At 37.6% G+C, this 26,509-nt stretch overlaps 1 protein-coding gene across 1 annotated transcript in view; it reads right to left on the bottom strand.

Annotated features, from left to right (window-relative positions):
• Positions 1 to 26,509, bottom strand: part of LIN28B (lin-28 RNA binding posttranscriptional regulator B) — a 76,783-nt gene that overhangs the window by 25,304 nt on the left and 24,970 nt on the right. The window contains exon 3 of the mRNA XM_088138860.1: positions 6,304 to 6,488. Within this exon, the coding sequence (XP_087994986.1) occupies positions 6,304 to 6,488 (185 nt within the window). The remainder of the gene's footprint in view (positions 1 to 6,303; positions 6,489 to 26,509) is intronic.

Genomic DNA, 26,509 nt, shown 5'->3' with positions numbered 1-26,509 from the left:
CTCTGTATCTAAAGCAAAGCAAAATGACTTCCATCCTTATGTCAGTGTGTATACATATATTTGAAAAATACATTACAATTAGCTTATTAGCCTGAAACTATTTATAAAACAATTGTTTGAAGACTATTTCCAACCAAAATGTGCTAGCTATTTTTTCCTCTGCAGTTTCTATTCCAGTCTTGAAACTATCTTAATCTCTTGCCCTAAGATGTTGACCTTGTAGGAACAGAGGTCAGAGGTTAGAAGAGACAGGCTGCAGAAGTTCTGGACTATCAATTCATGCCTGAAAGATCTCTCTTCTACAATAGAAGCCACTAAAAAGCAAATTCTAAAATCTGACAAAACAAGTCTTAAGACAGAACAAACCCATTATATTTACAGAAATGTGCTAAACTGTTCATATTTTTAAAAGTGTTTAAAGTGACTAGCATAGCATTATAATTTGTTCATTAAAAATGATAATCAAACAACTCCTTTGGGGAGGAACAGAAATTGGACCAAATCTGAAATATTAGTCTATATTATGTAAGCTACTCTGTAATTTGCTTAAATGATATATCAGTTTAAGTTCTTATTAGTTTCTCCGAGTGGGTACTAGCACTAGAAGGACAGGGTGTAAAAATGTATGTAAATAAATGCATCTTTAAAATTATTTCCAGAGTACAATATATTACTTTTCTTCCACTCATTATTGTTAGTTGAAGTATTTAGCTGTAAGTGGTATGACATCCACGTTATGACTTTCAAAACATTGGTTTCTTTAAAAACATACAGAGATCCAACAGTATTCAAAGCAGGCCAATCTAGCTTGCCAGGGACAAGAAAACTTTTTCGTTTCAGCTGCAATTATTCATCCTCTTTCCTAAAGGCTGCGGGCTTAAAAACAAGCATATTTTCAAAATGCAATGCTAGCACGGTAAACACCATCCCAAAGAGGCGAAATGAATCAGAAAGAGTGATAAAACCCTCCTGATTTTTCAAAAAAGCAATTTCATTGACCCACGGGCCATCTCCAAAATTAACTTAGTGACTTTAGGTTATGAAATAATACATTTACCCTTGGTCTGTCTTCTATGGAGCTCATGGGAGTGTGTTGTGATTGTAACAACATTTTGAAGTGAGTCAGCTTGATAAATAGGGGACCGCCATCTAGGCCACCCACTGAGCTTTATTACTGAATTGGGGGGTGGGGTGGGGTGGGGCGGTATCCAGGCAGCCCTTAATGATCCTTAAGTTACAGACACGAAGAATGATTGATTATGCAGGAATTGTGGCATTGCTTCCCAAAATTATGATTATTTGTTTTATTGTTGTACTACTCTTTCTTCCAAAGGAGGAAATATAGCTGAAGGCATGACTTGCAGTTTTCTTATAGCACTATTCCCCATAATTAGAAATCCCCTTCTTTGCTCCCTCAGAGTCTAGAGCGATCCCTGCTTTAACGTACATGCAAATAGAAAAAGAACATTTCCAAATACAGAACTATCGATATTGACATAAATTTTGCAGCTGCTAAAGAAAGACGGATAGTGGCCTATCTGATGCGCATGCTAATAAAATGCATTTCCCTAAACTCTTTTAGTTTAATACCAAGGGGAAAAGATAAGTTCATTCTGAATGAAATCAAGCGTTCAGTGCACAAAGCAATTTAACCCTCTCATATCAATTAAGCAACCATTCATCACAGCAGAAAGCAAAGCAGCTCGTGCATTAATTGACAGCAATGAAATGAAAGCAGTATGTGGGTTTGCTATTGTTTTCCAAACTCTCTGAAGTAAATTGATTGGCATTTAAAGGGACCAAATGCTAAAGCCAGGTCTAGTCAATTCTAAGCCACAGAACTGATTCCCTTGCAAAACTAACATAATTTAAATCACTTTTTCATGAACGTAGTATTTGAAAAAGAGCGTGTGCACTGAGAACCAAAATAAAGTTACATGTACAAATAAATTAGGACCAAAGATAAGGCATTGTTTAAATTATTGCTTAAATTATTTTAAAGGAAGATGTTCATAGTCAGGATTTCCTTCTCAGAACACTGGATTTTGGTTTTCTTTTGTTTAGGAAATCTGCCCAATTCTATCTGTTCTTGGAGGTGCTTATTTCATATTGTTTCTCAGGAACAATCTTTCTGAAATTGTAGATCAAGGTCGTCTCACTGATTTACTTTCTTTCCTTTTTTTTCTTTTGCATCTTCTCATCATTGTCAATTGTATTATTAATATTGTATAAAATATGCATAATTAAATTATTACATGTAATGACTAGACATCTCGAAGTCCGTTTTTCTTGTATTAAAGCAAGCAAATTCCTACCAATCATCCATCACTTGATTGGCTATTCTAAATGTCAAAATCACCTTTTCAGAACTAATAAAAACATTTTTTTTATTTAATCTGCGCTCAGTCGTTACCGACTCTGCAGTGACTGCTTGGACGAGTCCTTGCAGTTTTCAAGGCAAGTGTTTCGGAAGTGGTTTTGCCAGAGCCTCCTTCCTAGAGCAGAGCCCAGCTGGCGAGCGCAGGAGGCGGGGCTTCCATTGCTTCGCGCCCTTTTCGGGCGCGCGTGCTTTTTCGCACTTACCCACTATGTGCAGACCAGAAACTCAAGTTAAAAAAAGCTAAAGTTATAAACTACAGATTTTGATTCTGTCATGTGAGGAGAAAAATAAGCCAGGGTTCCACATCTGTGAGTAACTCTAAACCAGTAAACATATATACATATACATACATACATACATACATACATACATACATATATATATATATATATAGTGTGTGTGTGTGTGTGTGTGTTTGTGTAGCATAGCTGTTCCTGCTAGCAGAAGGTGCTAAATGGGAATAACTGATAGACTCAACTTACTCATATCCCAAATCTTGCATTGACAAAATGCAGCTCCAGATAAGTAGCTTTTTCTTTTTTGGGACCAAGTAAGAGAGAATGCAGAATTCCCATCAACATTATATAGTCCTCTAGTATAGAAATTATATACTAGTCCTCTTCAAACCACCTTGATGCACCTTAAGGAGATGCTTTGTACCATGGACATGACATGACTTGCCTTATCAAGGTGCTTCACCAGCAGTTGCAACATCTGGCTAATGGATTTGCCAGATATAGCCTTACAAGGAAGATCAGGTGAAGCCGGCAGTCTTGTTTCGTTGTTAGAAGGGGGGAGTCTTCACTTCAGGAAACAAATTTCAAAGGGTGATTTGCTTGAAACCTTCAAAGCGTTGCTATTATATAAGCCACCCGTATACAAGCCATACATGAAAACCACCAGCTCAAGGGTTCAAACTAGAGGGAGAAAGCCTGTGGCCCTAAGCCTAATTTCATGTGATCCTTGCTCTAATTTCCAAAACACTTTGCATGGGATCAGTTTAGACTTCTAGCTGGATGGGGAGGAAGAGGATATAGAAGAAAGGATGAGGGACAAAAAAGGAGTGTGAAAAGAGGCTCCAAATGTAGGGCAGGAATAAAGTTGAACAGAAAAAAGACTCCTCTTCCCCCCAACCCACTTTCTTTAATATCTTTCTCTCTACAATGAGCTGTCAAGCTTAGCAAAATTAGAAGCTTGTGAAAAATCTCGCCCCTCCATCTCTGTAGTATAGCTAACTACTGTATTATTTCTTTATCCTTCCTAAGATCTTTTCCCATTTGAGAAAATCCTTTTACATAAATGTCACAAACCAAATATAGAAGGGGAGGAAAGAAAAAAAGGGGGGGGGACAAGAAACAAACCATCAAAGCATAATTCCAGAAACCATGGATATATAAATAAAACTTTAGAGACCATGTATCTGAAACCTTCATCCAAACCCAGTTCTATTCATGATTAGCTTGCATGGGCCAACTACTACTGTAACACTCCAATAATTTTCCCCCTCTATATTCCTTTTTTTTTTTTTTAAATCAGTTCAATCGTGTCCAATTTTCAGAGTCTGCCAGGACTAGTACCTGCAGTTTTCTTGGCAAGATTTTTCAGGAGTGGTTTGCCATTGCCTCCTTCCTAGGGCTGAGAGAAAGTGACTGGCCCAAGGTCACCCAGCTGGCTTTGTGCCTAGGTGGGACTAGAACTCACGGTCTCCCAGTTTCTAGCCTGGGGCCTTAACCACTACACCAAACTGGCTGTCATCTATATTCCTCCACAGAGTTTAAAAACATGAAGAATCTATATACTCTCTTTGGCTTAGATGAGTTTAAGATCCTTGTATTTAAGCTGCAATTTAAGACAGCTATCTTAGATTCCATGCCCTATACTCTGTAAAGATTTTGTTCAATCTTTTATATTATAATGGTTTTACAAGTTAAGCTTTACACATCCTCAGTTTGCCTGAGTTTTTGTGCTCAACATTGGCAAGAATGTATACAGTTATAATTTCAATTTCCCCAACCACTTTACCCAGGAAAAGACCTTCCTCAGGTCAAATTAGATTCCTGGTGATTGTAAGGATACATCAATGTTGTGATCATAGCAACAATATGGAATGCCACTGATCAATTCATATACATGAAGCATCTCTACAAGTTATAATGCTTTCCTAAAATTTCACATACTCTACTCAGCCAGAAATCCAATATTCACAATCCCGCCTCCATCTTCCTCTAAATCTCAGCTGCTATTTCAATGGCTACTAATCTTCTGTTTTGTGCTCCGTGTTTTCAGTGGTGCCAGGGAGTATAGCATTGTGCTGGACATGTAAATTGTGTTGGACCAATGGGATGGGAAGAGAAGTGGGTGGATGCAGACAAAGATGGGAAGCTAATACGTACAGTAGCAAAATGTATTTATTTTATTTATGTGTTAAATTCTTATCCCACCTGGGGATCTCTTGAAAGTAGGTCGGGCTGACGAGATTAACTGGCTGAAGGTTATCCAATGAGTTCCATGGCTTTTGGTGGACCTAAAAGTGGGTCTCCCCTATCCTAGTCCAACAAATTAATTGCTGCATCAATTGGCTTTGAGAAAGGTGGAAGAAACTCTTGCATTTTTGAGTATACATTAGAGGTGTTTGCTGGATTGGCCAAAGTTCAGCTCATGAAGTAAAGCATAATAATTCAAAACAGATTTTCTTTTATTCAGCAAGGACAAGACATGTCTGATCACACACTGACTCAGGGTCCCCTGAACTTTGAACACTGTAACTGTATAATTTTTGGTTAAATAAACACAAGATTTTGTTCTGCAGTTCAAGAACAAATGTGCAAAAGTTTAATTATTGGAATTAAGTACTTAAAAGCTTAAAAAAAAATAACTGCAGAGTAGCCATGTTTTTTGCACGACAGAGGGGTTGGGGGTGATGCTTTCCTTAAACCAAAATGTTTTTTGATCTTAGAATATAGGAACAGTTACTTATTGCAAGAGAGCTATACTGTTATCATGTTGCAAAGGAAAGTAGCACGGAGAATCATAAAAGGGCTTAACAAATGTCTGCATGAGATCTCAAGCAAGTAAGTCTAGTATCATTGCTGGGTCTTTTATTTTGTTCAATTCAATATGTCCATTTGGTAATTGAATAAAAAAGAAATTTCAATTTATAATACCATTGTGTTTCCACCTTTGCAGTTCTGCCTGTCTTCAACATCTTCTAATTTTAGCCTTCTCTATATGCAAGCAGACAGCAAACCAATGACTACATGCAATAAAGGGTACAAATCATTACCAAATTTCAATTAAATGCTTAGATTGCAGATACACACACACTATATATGTACTCTTCTATGGAGACTCTAGAGTCCTAGAAAATCAGGATGTTATACCTTGAGAAAAGCCTCCATGCAACAGACGTGACTTCTCATGTAGAGAGTCATGAGAACAGGGACAGGGATACTACTCTGATCTCTTCTCTTCTTCCTTGAGTGTAGGAAATATGTTCTGCAAATATTTAAAGAACCTATGAGACACATATGATACACATATAGCCACCATGGGAAAACTGGCTTTGAAGGACGGCATCCAAATTTTATAAACACACATACACACACACTTGCAATGTAAGGACTTAACCCTGACATATGACAAATCATAATCATGGAGAGTGTGCTTTGGAACATCTGCAAAACTCATTTTGCTTACCTAAAGCAAGTACAACATGCAACTGTGGGATGAGTCAAAAGCTCAGAAGTACGTAACTTCCAGAGGCTTCCTAACGTTCATCTTTGAAATCAAGCCATTCACACATCTAGTTTGACAATACTACCAACTGGGTCTACAGTGATACACTTTTGTTAAAGATAATTCAGAAATACAAATAAAAACTTTCAGAAAGGTGCATATATAGAAAAAGTTCGTAACACCATTACCTATCTCCCTTTGGCTTTCTTTTCTGTACTGTTTTTCCTTTGGGTCGTCTCTCACTTCCTAAACAGGGACTCCCACCTGGACCTGTTACCCGTATTGATTCAAGGCCTTTGGAAGATTTCTTAAAAGTAAATTCCACTGGTTCTCCTTCTTTTAGGCTTCTAAATCCTTCCATGTAAAGCTTGCTCTGTGAATAGGAAAAATATTCTTAGTTACCATAGACTTAGAAAAACAAAACACTAAAGTCTGTCAAAACCAAAACAGGATTATATTAGCAAACCTGTTATAATTTCCCCTGTCATATACAATTAATGTGAGATTTCCTAAATAAAGCCCAGTTATACAGTTGTCACTTGAAGTTACTGCCACAACCTTGCACAGTCTGGCATTCTAAATCCACGCAGTTATGGCGTATCAAGTTTCTCTCTCCTAACGTGAAAGAGCCAGACTGAGAAGGGAACCGGAAAGCTTCAGATTAGGGCCGTCTTCCACAATCTAAAGAGCAGGGATGGCAACTTCCAAAACTGTTGCTTGTGACAGCTGAAAATTCTGGGAGGTATAGTCCCAGCACACCTGGAGGACACCAGATATAGGAAGACTGATTAGGGACTAAAGTGAAAGTATTATTCCTTATTTTTCCCATTTGTCCTTTTTTCCAGGGCCACAAAGAAACATAAACAGCATGAGCATTTCTTGTGATTGTTCTATCATCACTGCCCAATGTTTTGAACAAGTTTGAAAAGGCTGGGTAAGACTGATAGTAACTACCCCTAAGTCGCCCAGAACTTTCCTGCTAATGTAAACTTTTACAACTTGGTTTTCCTCATTTTTAACCAACCCCCTAACCATGGTATCACACTAGCTCTCACTGATCTGATTCAAGAAATGCCTGTTTGTGAACATATTTAGGTACTTTTTAATTTCATTCTTGGTCTAAATAGGATTCCCAAACACATTTATTTAAATGGGTTTCCAGAATGAAAGAGATCTAGAAGAATATTCTACCTGTTCCCCAATGAATTAGTTAATTTCCTTTTTTGCCTCCACAGCTGGCTGCACCTTGCCCTCTTTAGCTGACTGATCTCAGAAGCTAAGCAGGGTCAGCTATGGTGACTTGGATGGCAAAATGCCTAGGCATTCCAGAAATCTGGGCCAGTCTGGGAATTTGGAAAAAACATGCCAGAAAGTAGCAGTGGCATGCCATATCTCCAGTACTGCCAAGAAACCTGCATGGACTGAACATCTATTTTTGAATGAAGGCAAAAGAAAAGTGATAATTAAAAAAAAAAAATAATGAAGAGGTAGGAATGTTACTGAAGATAAAATATTAATATATAGTAATGTTTTCTATTATTAGAAGTTTTATTTTTTTCATTGGAGATATAAATAAGTTCTCCAGTAGATATTCTTACTAGGATTATGACAATCAAAGAGCATTGGCAATGCAATTCTAGGATTTACTTTCAATCTGAACTCAGCCAGTTATTTAAGAATGTTACATTCATTATGTCTGAATGGAACTTTTACTACAGTGTATAGAACGAAAACAAGCAGCTTAGAACCAGGTTCATAAATCACGTTAAGTCATAGTGATCTGTTTAAGGTAGTATAAACCACAGTCTGAAACCATGTTTTTAATTTACATGCTGTATAATGTGAATAACAGCTGTGGTTTGGTGTGATATGAGAACAAGGAAACGTTATTGTGTCTTAACTTACTTTTGGTTTTATTTTATGCCCTGTGCAAGCCTCTTACCAATCTTTGTTAGTTGCTGTGAACGTTGTTCACTTGCCAGTTAGAAGAACTAAGACATTCCCAACATACATCCTCTTGGGCAGAATGCAGACTTAGAATCAACATATACATAAAGGAGGGGTGCCATTTGTCATGTAGAGACAAAGAGATCCCCTGTGCCTCTGCCTCTCCTAGGGACATGGTGGTAGCTGTTCCTTTTAAAGAAGAGTTACTGGGCAGGGCCTGGAAAACAAGCCAGATACACCAAATAGCATCTGCCACGTAGCTGAAATCTCTAGAAACTTCTGTGGAATTCCAGGCAGACTGAAAAGCAGGAGGAGAATCTGTTTAAAGACTCTATAGAAATAAGTAACAAGTCTAATGAGGAATTTTTAGAGTTTTGATTTCTGTTCATTGTTATTTGTGTTACGACTAAGGTTCTTTATGGCTGATGTGGGTCTTCCGGGCTGTGTGGCCGTGTTCTGGAAGTTTTGTTTCCTAACGTTTCGCCAGCATCTGTGACCGGCATCTTCAGAGAGCAGGAGCACAGACAGGAGCAGTTTTCTCTGTGCCCAGGGTGAGAACTGCTCCTGTCTGTGCTCCTGCACTCTGAAGATGCCGGTCACAGGTGCTGGCGAACGTCAGATTCCAGAACACGGACCCACACACCAGCCATTGTATTCCAGCCGTGAAAGTCTTCAACAATACATTAAGGTTCTTTCATTTATCATACCGTGTACCAGCCTTGATATTTCAGGTATGTTCTGGTGGATTTAACCTTGTAGTTTTTTTTCCCTTTAACATCTTCTAATGATTAATTTGAACAGCTCTATTTTTTTTTCTTCAACCCAGAACATATACATTTAATCTTTAAACTTAATGTTTAAAGTGATGTTAACGCTTTCCCTCTTCTTTTTCTTTAAAGCTTGATTTTAGTTAGCTGTTGTGAGCTTAGTCTGTCTCCCAAAGGGGGAGAAGAATGGCTGATTTCCATAACCAAAGGCCTCAGTGCTAAAGGACCAAGAAATGGCTCTATAGGATTTATTTCATTTTTTTGTTTTATTTTGCTAGAAAATCAGCACAGGTTGTAGGAACCCTATCTCTCCCACCTGCTGGGGTTAGAGAGAGAATTCCATGTGGGGCATCCACTAGAAGGCAAGTGGTGGCAGCAGGAACTATCAAGCCATGACCCCAAAGCAGGAACAGAACAAGGGAGTGAGAATTCAGAAGGCTTCTCAAAGACGGGGTTTCTTCCACTAGTATACAGCAAGAGGTCCTCTGCAAGAGTGATTCTTCTTTATCAACCAGTCATGGCATTAAATGATGTATGAATGCAATCACTAATGTAGAATTAGATTCTAATTTCAAGTTATGTTGATCAAATTATGAAACACATTGTAACAGGAACACAGCTACTGCTAAGGGTCAGAGAAATCTCTGTGGCATTACAGTATAGGGCACAAAACAGGAAGATGCATTGGAAAGCAAACATAAAAGGAGGGATAAAAGAGAACACTTGGTTGGAACAGCAGTGTCCTCAACACACACCAGATCACATTTAGATCCATGTTAGAGAGAATACAACTTTGCCTTGAGCTTTTTCCATTTTACTACTTGAAGGAATAGTCCTCATAAGCTCCAGTAAAGAAAGATGAGTAGGTGAGGAAAAATTAAACTGCTTGAAGTTGTTGATAGTTTTGGAATAAACAAGACCTATAGTTCTTAACCATAAAACATAATTTCTATAAAAGAATAACATCAGATATTGGTTGTTTGGGAATATATGGAAATGACTATGTAGCAGGGTATGTTCTTAGGGAGTGAGTGGTAATTTGTACGGCACACCCCTGTTGGGGCTTTTGAAGCTATGGATATCTCAAGCCATGAGTCAGCCATACCATCAGAAAAAAGAATCCATTATCCGTTCTTGGATTCTTTGATCTTGCTTGTTCTGACACACAGAAACCCAAACTCTCTGTTCCTGGGGCCTTCTTGCAGGAAGACCAGTAGGAGTAATGTCATGGTAACTTGTTTGCTGGCAAGCTAAACAGTAAAAAAAACTATGATACTGTGCTAGTTGAATGGCCTATATTTGGCATTTGAACTCAAAAAGCTATCATGACATGGGATTCTTTTTTTTTTTTAGCAAGTTGTAACAGAGGTATCTGTAACAAACTAAAATTTAGTCAAAATGAACAAATGTGCCTTGTGACATCACCACTTTGTTGTGCATGAGGTTGTGATACAAGTTCAAAAGGGTCAGAGTTTGTGGCATAAAGCCTACTTTGTCATTAGACCCACCTTCCCCCATGGGCACTCATGGGTTTGTAGCAATGATTTACATAAAAAATATTAATTCTGGCTCTTTATTATCTTTTGATCTAAGAACTCTTATTGTTTATTTGTTTGTTCAATTTATACAGCAGCCCACCTTAAACATGTGACTCTGGGTGGCTAGCAACCATTAAAAACAACATCAAGCACAATAAACAAAGTACAAATAAAAAAAACAAACATACAAAATCTTATTTAAAAAAATATTAAAAATCATATTAAAAACATGCACAAACATATTCAGCAGCAGAGTAAATCAATTCTTCACATTCAGTACAGCCATTGAGCAAGCTCTACACCACAGTTGGGTCCCTAAGAGGGGTGGCAAAGCCACGTCTTCAAAACCTTCCAGAAGGCAAGAAGGATCGAGGCCAATCTAAGCTCCAGAGGGATGATATTGCAAAGGTTGGGCACCATGACTGATATACTAGAGGATGTAACTGGTCTGCCAAATTCTAGGGTGTAATTGCAAAAAATTCAATTTCCCATCATTCTGAAATGGGGAAACTCATAAAAAATACAGCACACATATGTAATAAGCTTAATACAATTTCTAAAACACAGGCAAAGGGAGGGCCCCATAGCTCCTTAGCCTTGAAAAATCATACCCTTGCCCTTTACAATTCTTTGACCCCTGAAATACAGGTAAGCACCCAGACACCCCCCAAAATGCCTTCTCTTATTATGAGGTGAACAATAGTTTTAGAAATAGGATAAAGTCACTTTGAGTAACTAGTATGTGAAAAAATGAGGAAGCAAAAATACTGAAATGGGCAGAATATTTATTTGGGAATGTGAACTACTGAAATGAAGAAAGAGGAGGGTATAAATAGGTGATATGGAAAGAATTAAAATGGCCTGGATGCAGCAAACCAAAGACATTCAGTTTTAATTTCTAATATTCTCCAAGTGATGAAATCTAGTGAGGTTACATTGTGAGGAATGGGACAATACAGTATACAGTATGGGAGAGACGGAAGAGGAAACTCACTCCTCACTTGCTTCCTTCAAAAGACTGAACTGAAAAAAGTTCCAAAGGATGTTTAAATTTCTAATTTCAGGGTCAGCTGAGTTTATTTATTCTTTATACATACTATCATAGTCAGAAGAAACATTTTCTTCTGCTTCATTAAGATTACTTGCAAAAAGACTAAACTACTTTACATTTATCTTTGTTGAAGTCATTGAGACATTATGCAATGATACGTACATCTTTATATACAGAGGATTATCAAAACAAACAAAAAAGCACAATTTGTATAAAAGCACAGTGATGATTGAGTGCTTCTTACACAGGCAAGATATTTGATTGGAGTTGCAGATGCTAATTAGGTTCTCCTGCAAGAGGGATTATATATAGATATACAGATATAGGTAGATAGATATTGATATATTGTGTGTATATGTATCAAATAAATCTCCTCCCTCAAAATCGAAATTAATTTTCAACTTTAGAAAGGGAACAAACTGATTTTCTGCCTCAGTACCCACAATATAGCTTCTAAAAGTAATGTAGGGGCAATTTTGATTATAATGTGACAATGGCTACCTTTACATGCAACAATAAGGTAAATTAATGGCTAACTGTTCCCTTAGTAAGTTACCAAATTAGCAACAGCTCTTTGAACTTCATCTGATTCAAAACAACAACGGCATCAACAATCATAATTTAAAAAAAAAATCAATCTTACAAAATAAAGTCTAGGTCATCCTTTAAAGGCTATAATTCTATGCACATTTGCTTGGGAATAAGGCCCACTCATCTCAGCTGTACTTCCTTCTGAATAGACATGGCTAGTATTTCACCATAAATTCATTAATATCCCAACAATTTGTTTCCTTCCTAAAATTAAATGTTTTCAAGTACAAAGTGTGGTGGCAATGCCTACTTTCTTTCATTATCCCAACATTTGCCAGCCAGAGTTATGATTTCAAGATGGACTGCTATATAAATTGGTATAATAAATAAATAGTAATAAGTAAATAGTCAAGCAAGAGGTAGCTCAAGGTCAGATTCTCCAAATCTCCTTCCTTCTTGGAAATACCAGCTTACATATTTGATCAGAAGCATCTTCCACACCAGCACTGCCAAGGTCTATGCTTTTCTGAGTCACCTGAATGTTTGCTTAGGAGGAGTTCTTATGTTAGTGAGTGCTTCAGAATCTGACTTAAATTCACAGAAAGAAGGAAACACCAAGTTGGGGCTCACTATTGTAGCCTATTCTCCTCTTCATATTTGTGTTTCACTCCTATTACCATGTGCCCACAGGAGAGAGAAAAGGCTCCGATAATGAGGCTTAATTCAGACTTTCCTTTCTTTTGTGGGCTTCCAGTCAAAGCTTAAGCACCTGCTGGTCTAATATGGAAAGGGGGGGGGGAGGGGAGGGATTTTTCTTTGAAAATGTCTTCATATACTATGTATCTCTCAGTTTCTTTTATTGATTTGAAGCTAAATCATATCATTAAGCAAGCTTGCTTGGCAATTTCACAATACCACTAATATGCATTTTGAATATAAAGGTCATTAAAAGATATGTTCCATTTTATGCTGTTCCATACATTTGGGAAGAGCTTCCCATATCTGCCTCTCCCCAAATTTAAACCAAGCAACATAACTCAAGTCCAGGATTCATGGCACAGTTCAGAACATCAGGAGTTATAGACTTGTTAACTATCGCAGTCCGCCAGCTTCTTGTTCACTCACTCCATACTTGTATGGATGGGATTACCATGACCTGCCCATTGTCCACAAGGATTTACTGTTTTCAAACAAGCAAGCAACTACTGTAGCTGCCAGCCGGGTGAACGAACTTATGATTCCACAAAGCTTAACTGTGCAAATGTTTCTCCAGCCATCACCGAAGGACCCTCTTAATACAAACATAATGAACCACCAAACCATTTGCATCACAAGGCATAGATCACACTTCTGAATCAAGCTTCTAGGAGCACAGCTCAATTTACCACACACAACTTAAGGAAGTATTCTGTGTCATGTTTGAAAGCAACATGTCAGTCACTTTAATCGTAATAAAGCTAATAGCAAAGCAGCCGAGACTTCAGCTCTCAGCTGTTATGGGAAAAGAACTTGTAAATGTTGCACAGGATAGAGGCTGGGGCTGGGGGGAAAGAAATGCTTCTGTTGCAAGTTCTCCTTTGACTTCTTCTGTAGTCCAAATCTTTTCATGGCCTTAACAAGAGAAAGCACTTGTGTATATGGCCGCATCTGCGAGGTCCCACACAGCAGCTGCGATTCGGCCTTAAAATCCTCTTGACGAGATTCTTGTCAATTAAAGCCCTCTTGGCCCAGATTTGCATAAAGCCAAAAGCTTGTTGACAGAGTTACCAAATGATACTGGGGCACAAGTTTTAGTAAACACAGAAAAAACTCTGTCTTTTAAAAGCTGTAATGCAATTACTAACCAGGATATGGTTCATACTTAGTACTCCTTTAAAGAGAGACTGAAGTTATAATAATAAATACTGAAATATAATACAGTGGGTCAAATAAACATCATTTGCACTACATTCGTTTAGGATGTCTGATTATTATTTTTTTTATTTGTCTATCTTACATTTCATTAATATTAAGAAATGTATAAAAGCTTGCAATTTAATGTTCAAGAACAGTATTGGCAAATAATAACAACATCATCTGTCTATCCCAGGTCCTTGGGAAGGACTCTAAAGGTGGACAAAAATGCCAAATCCAGTCTAAATATCTGGCTGACTGTGTGACCAATCATCATCATCATCACCATCACCATCACCATCACCATCTAGTAGTAGTAATGTCCATTGCCAAATCAGATTTTATTAATGATATATTTAGTGCAGCAGAAATTATCTTATAAAAACTTTCAGATGATTGGATATATTAAAAATGTTAACAAAGTTAGCAGCACAAATACATCACATCCTTAAAAAGAACAGGAACAATTTAATTTGTATTTTGACTTCTTTAAAAATGACATATTCTATAAGTATATAACAGGTACCTGAACAAAGAGAACTCACAATGGTGACTACTGTAAGAGTAATTCGACATGACAGGAAATGAATGGTTGAACTGGAATTAGTGTATAAATGATATAAAAACTGTAACATAAAAAATCTGAGCAGCAGTGTGGATTTTTTTGTAATGACTCAGCCAGCTTTTTTAATGGTTAGATTTAAATCTGCAATTGGCTGCGTAGTGCAGCTACTTGCTCTCCATTAATTTATGCAGGAAGACGGCCTTTACTCATACATTAACATTTTACACAACTGATTCACCTTTCCGCAATTGAAACTGCTTGACTATCCAATAAGGCAGAGTAACTAATATTAAACTGCTATTTGGCATATAAAGTAAGATTTTACACAGAATGTATTAGTGATTGCAACTCATGAAATGCAAACTTTTGCTCACTTTTTGTTGGTTTTGTTGTCTGTCCCTATTTTATCAATCTACTACAGAATCTGTTTCGTCTAAGGAAATTATATCAGCTGAAATACAGTGAATATGTTGCATGAATTACGGCATCACTGTTAGGACCAGCCATGCATTATAAACAAGCCAATGAGAATGACCATATGGACTGAAATGAATTTGCAACAGGGTTGCTGTTTTATTATCCTAGGCTTAAAGAACTGAAATTGCTTTATACATTCTGAATAGGGCAACATCAGATGTAATGTACTAAGTTCCAAAATGCTTTTCTTCCAACGAGCGCATATGTTGCTCATAAGTAACTTTCATGGAATATATTGCAAAGCATCAGCCTAGTTCAATGTAATGAATGGTCTTAGGCTCCATAAAGGAATGTAATAAATTAATATAAAATAAAATCACCCAATTCCAGTATTATTTCAGTCAAAGTTCCCTCAGAGCCAAATTCCTCATGCATTCTAAGCCCATCCGATACATGTATTAACTTTTCATGTTGTTTAAGAGTTCAGTTGGACAACTCTGTATATTTATTCCCTCACTGGATAGTAACAGAAGAACTACAAGAATTCCTAATCCTTCCTACATGACAGAATATTGACACTCTGATAGTTATGGCAAGAGGTTCCCATAATGCCCAGCTATATGGCATGTAGCCATTATTCATTCCATTCACTTGTAATTTTAAATATGGGAAGCAGTTGGTAATTAAATAAGAAACCGCTTTCTTAAAGATTAGGGTATGCATGTGTGTCGGTGATAACTAGCCTACATTCTCCAGAGGAATCACAATGAAGCAGCGTGCCCTTTGGATTTAACTGTTGGCTGGTTTCCATTGATGGCAACTCGGACCTTACCCTGGCTCCTAGCTCCATCCTGAAGTCAAGGTGCTATGATACCTTGGTGCTATGCCCCATCCTTCATAGTAAAAACAAGGGGTTGCTGTTACTCCCTACATAAGGGCGCTTTGGTTTTCTTTTTTTCCCCATGACACAATGCAAAATCAGAGAGACAGCAATGAGAACAGGGGAGTGAAAAGTATTAGCTAGGGTGCTGGCATCCATGCTGGAGGGAATGTTCAGCAGCCAGAGCTGAGGACACTTGTATGGGAGTACGAGTGCAAAAGCCAGGAAGCAAAATCAGTAATTGTATGGAAGCCCCTTGAAATACTCTTAATATAATTATGACCTTGAAATATCTAGCCTGAAGCAAGAGCAAAACTAAACCATGACTAAAAACGTCCTATATATGCTGCAGCATCGTAAAATAAATGTGTTATTGAGAATGCAGAGCTAATAGGAAGGGTCAGTTCAGGCAGCACAACACATACAGTAGGCATGATTTTAAGAGGGAAGAGGGGCTACAGGAAAAGATGTTGGACTGGGCAGCTTGTCAGAGCATTTCTAGGAAATGCTGGAGAAGTGACTGTTCTCTTTCCCGTGCCAAAAGACCACACAGTACAAGGAAAGGGAGAGATGTATGGGCAGAGTCACACTTACAGTTCTTCCTTCTCAGCTTTAGTAACATCCTGTTATAAATAGTTATGAAAGTATTCCAAGGTGGACCTTCATGCTTTTTTCGGTTAGCAGCAGGTCCACAGATAACTACTGTGGACCTCATGAGACATTACCTGACTCCTTCCAATTAAGAGTGCTTTCGTAATTGGGAATCACCATGCTTTGCTCTTTCTCATTTTATAAGACATTTATATGGCTTCACAAAACTGCAGCCCTCCCAAATCTCCCATATGCTTTTTCCTACTTTTTGCATAATGCGTAAACTCTTGTTTTATATGGTGAAATGGCACCTACACATAGATCATTCTGGCTCCTTTTCCTTATAAAAGAGTAAATAGGGTCATCTGCACAATGTACTGTATCTGTTTTTGCTTGCTCTCCTTGAACTTAGCATCCTTCTTCTGAGTGACTCTCAGGGGGTTGGTGATGAAGGGAGTTGCTCTGCTCATGTTGCATTCCCTGTCTCATGTAGCAATTCCACAATCTTGGTGAAGGAATCTCTTGACTGCTCCACCGGATGCCAGTGCTACCCAGAGATCACTCATGTTTTATCCAATTCCTGCAAGTAGTCTACAGGCAGCACGAGCCTCCTACAATGTGACGGGCAGGTCACCACAAGCAGCCTGCAGGCGGAACTCGCATCCAACAGTACAACTGAGAGCCCCTGCTAGCGGCTAATGCCGCCTGCAGTCCAGTCCTAGTGATCTCTTGATCACACTGCTGGGTGCTTTTGTTTCTTGGTATCCTTCAGCTTAGCTGGATAAACCAAAGAAACCCATTTTAAGACAGATTCCTAAGCTGCTATAATAAGTCACATTTAAATGAATATTTTATGTTAATTTATCTATCATATTTATATGCCACCCATCTCACAGAAACGTGACTCTGGGAGGTGTACAATAAAATCATAAAAAACAGTAATTACAAAAATACTCCACAATTAAAACATAGATATTATCATTAAAAAAAAAAACTAAAAAGGTTATATGGAGAATGTAGATGTTACACACAAGGGAGCCACCTCATTAAATCCTCATTTCCATGAGACCCCCAAGCTTGTTGACACAGCCAAGTTCTAAGGGACTTCTGGAATGATGTCAAGGGGGGGGCAGTCTCACCTCAGGGGGAGGGATGATGTTCCACAGGGCAGGAACATACATCCAGACAGCTGCCCCCAGAAACATCTGGAAGGGAGATCAGAATCTGCAAGACAGAGAGTGCAGCATTGTGATGCAAGCCCTGCCTCTTTTGGGTGTACATCAATATTGCTCGCAGGTCAAAAAGGACTAGAGTTTGGACACTGAGCCTGCCATCTTGCAGATGTCTACCCCCCCAGCCCCAGGATGCTGCAGTCCATTGCCTCCATCCCACCACCCCTCCCAGTCTATGTCAGACAGCCTAGATTCTTCTTTAGCTCTTCTGGTGTGAAAGTGGTGTTTTCCTTCTTCTCTCAACACAAAATTTGCCACACAGACAATCTAGGTTAATTCAGTGGCAGTGGTAGTGAAAGTCAGGGGCTAAAATCTGTCCAGCTCTGGTTGGCTCTTGAGGCTTTCTCCGATCAGTGACTTCATACTGTTTTCCAGGATCATGATGGCCTGGATTGCAAGAGAGACTGGATGTCTGGCCTTTTTCTTTTCAGGGCTGAGTTTTGAAATCTTGGCTGTCCCCCATTTATCTTTCCTCTTTTGATTTATTAATTTAGGGCTAATTACTAACTTTTTCACAGAGGTAATTCCATCTTTTTCCTAATTACTTCTGCTTCAATGACACGTTTTTCAGCTGTATCATCTTGAATTTTTTCACATTTTCTGTAATTACATTAATCCACAATTAAAGCCCTTTGCTGTCCTTTTGATATTCTAATATTACTTTTCCTTAATCGAATGGTTTTATTCACATATACAGTTTAATCCCCACTCTTTTATTTGTGTTATTTTGACTGATAAATATTTTCCCCCAAAATGTCTTATTTCCATCCAATTATATTCATTCTATTCTCTGCATTTTTATCTTGTGTGTGCATACACTATCAGTCTGTCTTTCTCAGCCTTTTTAGTCCAGTATGTCCACTTTAAATTTCCACTGCTGTACACATGTTTAATTACCATCTGCACCTAAAAACAGCAATTCTACTGAGTTAGTCTTAAAGACTAACAAATTATTGCATAAGGTTCGTTTTTAAGATTCAGACTTAACTGTTGTACTGCATTGCAGTTTTTTCCTGCAATTCAGCCTCAATCTCTCCTTTCAGTGCCTTGTTACAGTTACCTAAATTGAGGATCTCTTGCTCTCTGTGTCTTTTTCATGTTATAAAGTCCTCTCTTCTTGAATCACTTTCCCAGTGGAAACACTGAACTTAGAACTCCAGCTTTTTGTTCTGGTATTTTCTTCTTAACCACTGCACTATTCTTTCTTTACACTTCTCCTTCAGTCCTATACTTTAAATTTTAAGTGTATTGTTAGTTCTGTCTGCTATTTTCATACAACACTAATATATGTGTCACATAAAATTAAAGAACACTAATATTATTAAGCTATGGTATATTACTATTTATGGATCAAAAATCAAATATTTTCAGATGAAAATCCTTAGTGTGTTTAACCAAGTAAACTGAACACAACAAAATAAAATATAAACACAAATTGAAAGAAAAAATATAATCCAGATATTATTTCATAAAATATTTTTGGGAAACGTATGCCAATATGTTTGCACAACCCCAGCCTCCTTCATTCTATCTCACCTGAAATATTCCAGCTGAATTGTAAAAACAATCAAAAGTTTTATACTACCAGTGAAATTATTACCAAAGTGAACCATAAAACAAATAAACAAAATGTGTATATATTCAATAAAAGGTTTTCAGTGCACCTCACTTTCAACTTCTATACATTTTAATTGCATGTGGAGGAACTGATTCCAGACACTGCTATGTTTTTTTTCTGTGAGGCCTCAATGCTCACATTCATAATTGTACATCTAACACACAAATAAACTTATTTTACAATTCACTGAGTGTGTAAAAAGCAAAGATTCCATATTTCAGTTGCACATGGACACACACAATCAATGTACATCTTAAAAAGTCTATTATAGCTGAACTTTTAAAAATCCAGTTATTTTTTTCCACAGGCAAAGTTGAAAGAATGAAAAACACATGTATACTTAACATTTCCTGACATAAACCAGATTTGAACCACTGACCTTCAAACCTCCTTCGCAAAGACTAGCAGGAGCAACAGTTGGTACTTTCTAAGCTACCCACTAGCAAAGGACTTCATAAATTGCTGATTGAATTAAGCAGATATTTGTTCGTTCGCTGTACCAGAGAAGGCAACATGGTAGCAAACGAAGTCCTGAGGTTGCCATTTTAAAATTATGGGTTTAATGCTATCATGCTTTCCTCTCATTTAGGTATTTAGGCCCTACAGTTTTAGAAATGGGAAACGTTTCATATTTCCTTATGAATACCAAATTCCAAATACATATATAAAAAAGAAAGCATAAAGAAAAGTTGTTCATTTTTTTTAAAAAAAGAACCAGGTTCAAAATCCCCCTTTTTGTTAGCTCTTCATGCTATGCAAAAAAATCTGGTTTTTAACTAGTTTATCAACATACAGTAAACACACCAAGCTGTTCAACCTGAAAAGAAACTGTTTATATATCCTAATGTCAAGATGATACTATAAAATTTCTAGCTCAGTGAAAACCTTTTCATTGTCCATAAAGCAAAAAACAAAAACAAAACACCTCTGAAACAAAACCCTTACTAAGTCAGATCAACGGTCCCTAAAATTTGGTTTTGTTTACAACAGTCAATTATTCAGGATGCTTTGAGTTAAGATAACATATAATAGCATAAAGCTGAGCAAAAAACTGCTAACTTTTTTATCCTTGACAAGAGGATGTATGTGCTAACAACTGATATCTCTATCTTTCTGAAGCTTTGGGGGGGGGGAAGGGGGGAACTTAGTACTGTACATTGTTGTTGAACTTCCATTCTAGTATATATATGTAGTGTGTGTGTGTGTGTGTGTGTGTGTGTGTGTATGCATATATATACAAAATCAGCTCTGAGTTATATAAGGAAAAAAAGGCTTAATTCCATGAAACACTTTCTTCGGAAACAGAACAGCAAGGAAAAATAAAAGAGCCATTGTAGAAAATTAAAAATGCAATAATTCATGGGTTTCTGATCTTCAGGGCTATTTACAGAATACATCCATCAACTCACATATCAATGAGACCTAAAACTTCAAGTCCTTTTCTAAAAATAATTATTTAGTATTCTCTGTGACAGAGTACAATAAGTAGGATGTAAAATTCATGAATAAATAATAGCATTGTTAGTTTCAGAATACTATTAAATGGCATCCTGAGTGTGTTTCAGTATACTGCATATACCTCCAAGTTGGTTTTAATTTAAATAAATAATTTGTATGGCCACTCATCTCACTGCAGTGACTCTGGGTGGCATATAAAGATTAAAATCCCAACAATTAAAAGCAATAGCCCATGATGCCCAAGGTAAATTATACATTCCAAAACTAACATCAGGCAATAAAACAGTATTTATATAGGTTTGAGAGTTCAGCTTGCATAGAAGAGAATGAGCTTGTTTGGGGTAAAATTGGATTTGGCCGCACTTGTAGTTTACTGGCCAAAAAGTAGCAAAATTGACCAATATTGTCCTACTAGCACAGTTTTATGGTGGTTCTTCTCCTTCCCCTGCAGTCAGTTCCAGTTGAGGGGGAGGAGCCTGCAGGTCCTTATTTGTAGCCCTTATATTACCTATAAAACCCTTCATGGCATAGGGCCTGGCTATTTGGGAGATTGATTAAATCTGACAGCTCTGTCCATCCAGTAAGATTGGGTCGATGGGTGTTTGCAGTAGCCACCACATTTTGCTTAATGGGAGGACTGGCCTTGGGTTCCATACATGGAGTCCAGCTCTGAAACTTTCTCCTGCTTTTCTGAAAAGACTTGATTCCTCTTGATACCATTTCATTTTCCTTTCCTACCTCTGTATCTTCCCACAAAAATATTGTCACCACAGCAAGCTATTGAATCAGCCCTTATCTGTTGAAACCATACTCTTCAGCTCTTTCTTGAAACTAAATTGCTACAAGTTTCACAGGCCCAAAGGCAAACATGCTGGAAGAACTACCAAGCGTTTGCAAAGTACCAAGTGGAAACAGATGGTCCCAGAAAATAGAGAATGGGAATCTACATAAAACCAAATCAAACTTAAAGCAAGAAGTCCTAATATACCTGTGAATGCATACAGGCCATTCCCACCCCACAAATTGTTGTCAGGGAAGAGATACATGAAAAAAAATGAACAGGTTTCATCCAAGTCTGATGAAACAGCAGTGCAGACTGATCCACACAGACATTCTGCTGAGTTCACTGAGGCTTCTACCCTGGTTTAAAAAGCTCATACTATATTGCTCCAAATGGGAAAACTAAAATATTGAGCATTATTTGAAAATCGTAGTTAACAGGCAATAGCTAGCAACACTTCTAAAACATGAAACAGGGATGGTCAACATGTAGCTCCCCAGATGTGGAACTCCATCTGGCGAGTGGTAAAGATGTGGGAGTTGTAGTCTAATATCTGGTTAAAGCAATCAAACCATTTTCAAAAACAATTTCTTTAGAAAAGCAGTTAGCAACTTAATTTTTGGTTGTGTGATAACAGACAAGATGAGAGGTGATAAACCAGATCTACTATTAGACTATATCATGGTATACAGCTTTGTTTACAAGTTATGACTATATAACCTCTTCTAATACTAGGAAAAAAATGATCCTGTTAGATAAAAGAAGCCCTCTTTCCCAAAAACAGTTCCATTAAAGCTACACAAGAGGAAAGAAAGAAAGAAAGAAAGAAAGAAAGAAAGAAAGAAAGAAAGAAAGAAAGACAGACAGACAGACAGACCACAAAGCATTAGTCAGCTGTAGCTCCATTGTTAAAAAAATCCTCTTAATGCTTTCTTATCTCCTCTGCATCTTGGAATAAAAAAAATATAAGGTAATGACTTTTCAACCCTTAGACCATATCTTTGTTCTTTTTTAAATCAAGAAAAAAGGTTGATGTTTCTAGGCCTTTCCATCTCGAAAAGTCTTAATTAAAAAACAAAAACAAAACCTCTTCTACTGATGGCACTCAAATGCTGAACAACATCCAAGATTTCTCTCTTGATTTCAGTATAAAAGTTGTCTCACCCTATAGCAAGATGAATACCCATCACGGATTTGATTGTCCTATTTAGAGGTCTTTGGTCTGACATTAATATCTAAATGGCACTCAGTTCTGAGATAAAGACATTTATTTATCACATTGATATGCCACCCTGGGATGGCTTTGCCAGTTTATTAGATTCACATGCCATCTTTCCTTAAGAAGCTCAAGACAGCATACACAGTACTGCCCCCTATTTCTTCCCCACAACAAAATCCTATGAGGGAAATGAGCTGAGAAAGAGACTGGCCTAAAGTCACCTAGTTTATAAAACAAGAGCACCATCTCATCCTTTCTAAACCTAGTGCCTTTGTATGTGTTTACCTACAATTCCATCCATTCCTGGCTATTAGCCATGCTGGCTCGGGATGTTGGGGCTGTAGTTCAATAGATCAAAGAAAGTACCTATTTAGGAAATATTGCCCTAAGGATAATCACAGAAAAATAAATTGCAGTAGCCAATAAAATTAATCAAAAGTCATATTGGGCCAACTAAGAGCTTCCAAAAATATGTAGAATTCTATGCTCTAGAAAGAGAATGTTATCACTGAAATTGGGAATGTATTTTTGGAAGCTCACATCTCCATCCATTAGGTTAAGCAATTCATTTTGATTTTGCCTGTTTTTTTAAATATAATACTTCTCCATTCCATCATCATACTTAAGCATGTAGACACAATGACCGTTACATCAAGTCAGCCTTATTTTCATTCCTTTGTCCATGGTGATTAAAATTATGTTTTTTCTAATCTCATCTTGGTGAGATCTGATGTTCTCCAATCTTGCTTTTTGGCCTAACAAAGATAGTGCTGTAAAGTGATTTTTTAAAACTACACTATGATCTTTTTCAAACCAGAATTATAAGACAGACACAGCATTTTAAAAGAAAATCACCTGATTACTGGTTACTGATCTGATCACTCTTCTTTTCTAGCAGAAGCATCCATTTCAAAGGTAGAGCCAATGTGATCTAGTGGGACACATTACTGGGTCTTTCACCAACGGAAGAATGTCAAGCTCAATGAGGCTCACTGTGGCAAGTGGGATTTATGACAATCATAGACAGGTTTCCATAATGTGGACTGCTTGTTCCTGGCACAGCATGATAATGTAACTGGGGATTTGTTTGGTTTGTTTTAAATCTATTTAAAATCATAGTTTGCTTGAGTGCAAGTGATTGTGCTTTAACATGACATATGAATATGAACACCTATTCTGTCACATTTTCCTGACTTATTCCTTCCTCCCCATTTGGAGAGTTTAAGGGATAAAAGTGGTACCTTACACCTCAAAGCAGCACACATTTTATCATTTTAAAATCACACAAAATGGGAAAATAGACCTAATTATTTTTTGGGAGAAGGTAAGGATTTTAAGGGTACTATGGATGTCTTGTGTAAAGCTTAAGGAAATTCTTTTGCCCTTAAATCCTCCAGTTCCCTCAAAATGGGGGAGGACAGAAGGGAACAGGTCAAGAAAATTCAGTCTAGCCTCTCCAAGGAGTACACTGATTGGAGAATACACTCCCTGTCCCCTGGTTTCTTGTGAGCTGAGTACACGTTCAGTGACATTTTATTTATTTATATGTTTATTTATGTTTCTTATTTATTTAATTGATTTATACAGCCACCCACCTTGCAGATGCAACTCTGGGCAGCTAACAACCCATTAAAAACAGTATAACAAAAGAACAACAACGGCATAAAAACCTACAATGGTCGCTGAGAACAAACCCAATAAGCACTCAACAGTAACAATAGCATCTCACGTGCATCTAACCTCCCAACCCCCATGTCCTGGAGCATATCCAGGTCTTCAGCGCTTTGTGTAAAGCGGGCAGAATCGGGGCCAATCTAATCTTGGGGGTATGGTGTTCTAGTGGGCAGAAAAGGCCTCCTTCCTAGTTCCCATTAGATGGCATTCTTTAATCAAGAGGACCTGGAGTGTGCCCCTCCTGTTGGAGGTGGTGGGATATGGGCCATCTACTGCAAGAATGAGGATAGGAAACATTATTTCCAACTTCCGAACAAGCTCCCTGGACAGAAAGTGGTACACAGTAACAGATTAAGAAAGATTGGAGCCCTTCTTTCTCTCAGGCTGAAACCTATTGTGTTACTTTGTATTTGTTTGATCGGTTTCCCTTTTATTGTGGATTCTTCCAACAGTAAAATGTTCCAAGAGCTTACTGAATGAATGAATGAATGAATGAATGAATGAATGAATGAATGAATATATATATATTCATTGAACTAGAATTGAACTACGCGGCTTACTCGTTTTTGATATTACACAACAGTGAAGTGTGGTAGGTGCTGAGGTGTACCAAAATTTAACTATTAATCCCAAAGGGCATCAAATTATGGACACATTTATATGATTAGCCTGACTTGTATAGTAAATTCTGAGCAAATATTTTATGTCCCTAAAAGATATATTTGGCAGTTTTAATCCAAGAAAGTGTAAGCTTGAATCACTCACTATTATATAAAAATAAATGTCCCTATATTATCTGTTTATTATAAAATATAGCAACCATTATTGTAAACTCAAAGCTTCTAATCTTCTATATAGGTAGGTTACCCCAAACACCAAAGCCAAATATGATATTGACAATGCTTTTCCACTCTTGCCAAAATAATTAATTACTTAAGGTTCTCAGTGCTCATCCCAAGTCCAGGATAAAATGGAGGCATTCCATTCTACTTTGTTTTGACCTGATGTTCTGTGATTGGTATGTTTTCCTTCAAAACCCTCAAGATTAGAGAATCTTGAGGACACATTAGCTAATTTAAAAAAAAAAAAAAGCAAGCAAAGGTTTCATTCTGGCTGGAGCTAGTTGGGTTGGGGGAAGAGGGAAATTGCAGTGGAGTCAGTTAAGCACATGTTCAGAGACTGAGAACCATTTTGAGCGCAAAGAAAAGATTTCTGCCTGGCTAGCAAGAAAGTTTACTGTTTTCTTTAATCTGCTGTTGTTCTTGGGGTGGGGGGTTAATAGTTCATGGATTATAAGGTAATGGTGCTCCGGTGGGCCCAGTATGAGCTGTGCTTTAGGACTGTAAATGCAAAACCAATGCTGTTTTGTGGAGCTCTGCCAATTCAGATGTACATTAGGAACACTGGTATGCTGTTATACCGTAAGACTGCAAATTAAAAAAAGATGTTGCTTTGCTTGCTGAGCACTGTAGGCAGAGAAGTGTATTTTTGTTGTTGTTATATTGTCCGTGGGTTAGGAATGTGTTCATTCATTGCTGTTGTTTGCTTTATTGCCAGGCTCATTTCTTTGGCTGTTTATTCAGGCAGCGCAGGGTGCAAAAAACATGCATAACTGCTGCTACCATTGTTAGCTATGCCTAGTTTAAACATGGTTTGATTCTTTTTTAAAATCACCCTCTTCACCACTTTGTCTGCAGGCTGAGAGGAAGGTAGTATTTTGCACAGGCTGTCACCCAATATTCTTTTGTGGCCCCATGATGAAAAATTAGGGAGGTTCTTTCAACGTCCCATTGTCTGAAATAACAAAATAGCTGAAACATTTCAAATGTTTATTCTTTAAGAAAACGGAACACACAAGTTGATTTGAGTTTTCTCCCATCAGAATGTTGAACAACTGGCAGAACATTCTAAGTGGGGTTGCTTTGTTCCAAACAAAACTTCTTGTTTCACATACCCCTCTCCTGCAAGCAGTACCCACAAGAAGATGGAATGCAAAGATCTTTATTCTCAGTAGCTGACAAAACAACACTGGATATAGGGAACTGCTTCATATGGTCTTTGGCTCTACCCCAAATCAAAGATGATCTGATAGCACCAGCCACCTGTGCTGTAATGCACACAAAAGCCAGAGATGAGACGTGTGTTATGTGTATAGAGATTAACCTTTGCTAGATAAGGGTAAAACATCGATAACAAACTTTAATCTAATTCATTCTATGCCACAACCCCAAA

The sequence above is a fragment of the Python bivittatus genome, unplaced genomic scaffold (genome assembly GCF_059951505.1).
Source record: "Python bivittatus isolate LINGU-HERP-01145 unplaced genomic scaffold, Pbiv_v1 ctg000020_np1212, whole genome shotgun sequence".
In the NCBI taxonomy this organism is placed as follows: Eukaryota; Metazoa; Chordata; class Lepidosauria; order Squamata; family Pythonidae; genus Python; species Python bivittatus.
Note: the sequence above shows the minus strand (reverse complement) of the source record. Positions and strands in the feature narration are given on the sequence as shown.